The 5,150-nt window shown below is 19.2% G+C and overlaps 2 protein-coding genes across 2 annotated transcripts; both read left to right on the plus strand.

Moving 5' to 3' along the window:
- Positions 1–678: 678 nt before the first annotated feature.
- Positions 679–3,600, plus strand: PRSY57_0931300 (hypothetical protein; the record flags this gene model as incomplete). Its single annotated transcript, XM_012907552.2, has 1 exon — positions 679–3,600. The coding sequence occupies one exon, from the start codon at positions 679–681 to the stop codon at positions 3,598–3,600; it is 2,922 nt and encodes a 973-aa protein (XP_012763006.2).
- A 615-nt stretch (positions 3,601–4,215) lies between these two features.
- PRSY57_0931400 (hypothetical protein) lies at positions 4,216–5,022 on the plus strand (the record flags this gene model as incomplete). Its single annotated transcript, XM_012907553.2, has 1 exon — positions 4,216–5,022. One exon carries the CDS (start codon positions 4,216–4,218, stop codon positions 5,020–5,022), a length of 807 nt encoding a protein of 268 aa, XP_012763007.2.
- Between the last annotated feature and the right edge of the window lie 128 nt (positions 5,023–5,150).

Here is a 5,150-nt window from a genome sequence, read left to right on the forward strand (position 1 = left end):
ATATATATATATATATATATATATATATATCTATATTTTTTTGATATGATTGTTAAATCCAGATAAATGGTAAAATGGAATAATATATATAAATATATATTTAAAATAATATCTAACAAAATAAATTGATTTTTGTAAATTTTAAATTAATACTTTTTAAAGATGAATCATATTAATACTAGAATGTGTAGATGCTTGGGGATATATAAAAAAATAAAAATAAAAGGTTCATAAGTAAATATATTAAATATAATATGTTATATATATATATATATATATATATATATATATATATATATATATATATATATATATGTACGTGTGCATAGAATAAGGAATTATAATTATTTTAATACATACATAATAATAGGTATTAAAAAAAATATATGTATATATATTTGTGTGTGATTTGTTTAAATATATATATATATATTTTTATTTTTTTGTAATTTTTATACGTGTACTTCGCATACGGACATTAAAAATGTAAGATATTGAGGTAATAGAATATGGTATACAAATAAAAATACGATATAATATGTAATAATATATATATATATATATATATTGCATTATAATAGATGTGATGTTTTTATAACTGAATTAATGATATATTAAAAATATATTATTATGTTTGTATAAGAATTAAAGATATCCAAAGATTGGAGATGTGGCAATATGTATCATGTGATTTTGTTTATTTGTTTTTATGAATGGTTATTGTTTATAATAATTACAAATTGTATCTTATTACCATGTGCAGGAGAAAATTTAAAAAAAGTGGAGTGTGAAGGTATTTTAATTTACGAAGATGTAATAAATACTTCAAAAAAAAATAATAAAGAAGAATATTTCGAAGGAAAAAGAAAAGAAAAAAAAAGAAAAAAAAGTAGAGATATATTTCCTATACCATATTTTATTATATACAAAAATAAGAATAAAAATATATTTTCTTCCAATGAACATTATAATGGTTTATCTGTTTTTATAAAGCATAAAATAAATACAAAAGAAAAAATTGAGGAAGAAAAAATAAATATATTAACTAATTTTTTATATAAAATATATAATATAAAGATATATAGAAAACAAATAAATGCATATATAACACATGATATACAAAATGATATTAATCTTTATGTATCCGTTTTAAAAAAAAATCAGAAAGCATTATTCTTAAAATCAACTTACTTAGATAGGATTTATAAATATTGCACATCTATACATTTGAAAAACAATCATTATGTAATACATAAAAATTGTTTATCTCATAAATATATTTTGTTTAAATGGATAGATGAAGATGTTTTCTTTTACAAAGGGAATAATAAAAGTCCAAAATATGATAATGATGATATAAATGAAAAGTCGGATAAACATTATATCTTATATAATCCTATTCAAAATGAAAATATGACAACTTATAATAATTCTTCTATATATAATAAAAATGATTATAAAGATGATAATAGCCCAATACTATCCTTTATTCATATATCTAAAATAGATTTGGTAAAAGCGTCCTTTCCTTATTTTTTAAAACTCTTCTTTCTTGAGGTGTTAAGAAAAAAAAATGAAAAAGCATATAATTTATTCATCTTTTTTATGAACATTAAGGTAATACAGAATGTAGTGATAAATATGTTTGTAGATAAAAAAAAAGATAAAACAAATCATATAAATGATGAATTGAACTCACATAATTTTAAGAACCACTATTACAGTAAATATATATTTAATATATCTTTTAATATATATATAAAGAATTATAAAGTTTTGGATGTCTTATCTCATTTTTTCAATAAATTTGTTTGTTCCCATAAAAAAAAAAATATGTTTCTTATGAATTCTATGAAGAATAATAAAATATATTTATATTTAAAAAATGAAAACAAAATTATTAATCATAAAAATCATATATATAATTATGGTATGCAAAACAATTTGTATTTTATTCCATATTTCTTAAATAGTTTGTATCAAGAGGAGGACGAAAAAAGTACACACGTGAGTACATCGTTATTTTTTAATTATACAGTAGAAAACATGATAAATGGTGCTGATATATTTCATATAGGGATTCATGTAAAAAATGATTACTTTATATATAAGGGTTATGACAAGGACACGGACATGAATATAAATCTGATGAGAATTAAACTCAGTCGAGAGGAGGTATCTGTCAATAATAAGAATAATAATTATGTTGAAAGAGATAAAATGTATATGAACAAAGCAAAAGAAAATAAAGTTCCAAATCAAAATAACAATTTAAATAAAAATATAAAAAGTAATATTAGGATAGAAAGAATACACATTAATACGAATAATAAGGATTCATCTTCCTTAAAATGTAAAATGATTATTCTAGATTTATATGGTAATAATGTATTTGTAGATAGAGAGAGAAAAACAAATAATTGTTTACACGTTCCTTTTTTAAATATAGAGAATTATAAAGAAAATTCTTCTCATTTCATGACAACATATGTAAGGGATATAATATTTAGAGATAAAAATGAAATGAACACTACAAAAAAGTATAATAATAAAAAAAGTATATGTGACAATAAAACGATGTGCGACAATAAAACGATGTGTAATAATAAAACGATGTGCGACAATAAAATGATGTGCGACCATAAAACGATGTGCGACAATAAAACGATGTGCGACAATAACACGATATGTGATAATAATATTATAAAATATCTTATAAATAATGAGAAGAACCAAAAAAAGGAAGATATTAAAATATACAGATATGATTATATCAACCTACATTATAACATATTGTTACAAAGTAGATATGTAATTCCTTGTTTAAAAAAGAAAAAAAAGGCTCCTAATATGAATGCAGACAAAAAGAATCCTTATAAGAATATATATGATAAGGATATGCTATGTACAGACTATGATACATACGAATTTTCAGATGGAAAAATATATGTAAATTGTACTGAAGAAGATGAGAAAAATGAAAATAAAAAAAGTAAAAATGGAATGAATAAAAATATGTGGAATAATATAAATGATAAGGATAAAGACGAGATAAAAATATATGCTGATAAACAAAATGTATATATACATAAAAATCATGAAGATGATATGTTAAGTATACATACATATGATTTTTATATATATTTAAGTGAAATATCTTTCCCTTCTTTTTTCGATGAGGAAAAAAATGTTGATACAGACGATATGTACAATGAAACTTTTTTAAATAAACAAGAAAATGATTACAACACTTATTCGTATGATACTATATATGATGTTAAACTTGTGAATAATTTTATTTATATACCAAACACACGGATGACAGAAGGAAATAATAATAATAATAATAATATATTCAATATATATAATGTTTATAAGAAAAATAAAATATTACATAACGTTATAAAAGTTAATGATATGGAAAAAATAAATTATCCTATATATTATAATTTATATTATACAAAAGATTATTTTATAGATAGGACTTACATATATTCTATACCACGAGGTACGGATAATATAAACTACATTATATGTATAACTACATGTACTATACTTTTTTTAATTCTTATAACTTTTTATATGTTCTATAATTTTTAAAGCTGTGAAATATTAAATAAGGTACCAAAAAAAAAAAAAAAGAAAAAAAAGAAAAAAATAAAAAAAAAAAAAAATAAAAAAAGAAAAAAATAAAAAAAAAGTAAATGTGTAAATATATGAACATATAAAAATAAACATATGAATGTTTAAGTTCTTTTTTATTATTTTATTATTTTATTATTTAAACGTTTAACAAATATATATATTTCTATATATTTTATTTGTTCAGTCGAAAAATTCGAAAGGTTTATGAGTATTATTTTTAAATGTTAAATGTTTGTGTATATAAACATCTAATGTTACAAGAGCACATACATATAATAATTCAAAAAAAAAAAATAAAAAAATAAGCACACAGTATATATTATATGTAATATGTATATGTAATATATATATATATATATATTATATATAATATAATCATTTTATACGTATTCATTCTTAAAAATTATATATTTTTTTTTTTCTTTATTTTTTTTCGCTTTGACATAGTAAGAAAAAAAAAAATATAAGCATATTTATATATATATATATATTTATTTATTTATTTATACACATTGTGTAAAATATAAATCACATATTATTCTTATCATGTGACCAGAAAAAAAGAAAAGAATGGATGTCAATAAAATAATCAAGATATTGTTTTTTCCCAGGAAAAAATGTTCTCATTTTATAAAATGTATTAAGAGAAGTTATAAGATATTATTTGTAAATGATTCAAGAAATAATAATTTTTTACATATGATGAAAACATGTAACTCATATAATTGGTCAAAGAAAAAAATTGTTTTATTTAATATACATGAGAATAATTTACATATTAGAAAAAGAATAAATAAGGTGCTTATAAGTAGTATTATATTATCTTCTATATCTATATGTTTAATAGAGTTTAATATATTATCTAATATTTATGGTTATATAATAGGTTTTGTATTAATAGTATATATGATTATGAATTATATTTTTTATAATTCTTTAATATTAAGAGCTGTGTTAGATTATCACAACAAAACCTTACTATTATATCCATTCATGTTAATAAAAAGAAAAGATGTTTTAAAACAAATTATTATTTCTCTTCACGACATTAAAAAAATTAAAAAAATGAATAATTATATAAAAATTTATATAAAACCAAAAAATATACAAGACAAACATATGAAAAGTTGGTCATTTCTAAACATGTTACCGTATTATTTCCCTAGATATAATTTTTCCAAAAATAATATATTATCCAAAAATAAAGATGAAGATATGTTATATCCTTATGATTTTAATAATTTTAACATAGCAGTGTTTGATAAAAAACTTACCAACTCTTCGAATATCACATCTATGAAGATACAAAAAAATGTACAAGGATTCCCTTTAAACGTTCATGAGGAGAATAAATTATTATCACTATTAAAATTATAACATCTTTTTTGTGAGTCTTTGCGGGATCAAAATTTTCATGGGCACATGGATGCTACGAAAAAGCATACCAAAATGAAATAAATAAATTAAAAAAAAAAAAAAAAAAAAAAAAAAAAAAAAAAAAAAAA

The sequence above is a fragment of the Plasmodium reichenowi genome, chromosome 9 (genome assembly GCF_001601855.1).
Source record: "Plasmodium reichenowi strain SY57 chromosome 9, whole genome shotgun sequence".
Lineage (NCBI taxonomy): Eukaryota > Apicomplexa > Aconoidasida > Haemosporida > Plasmodiidae > Plasmodium > Plasmodium reichenowi.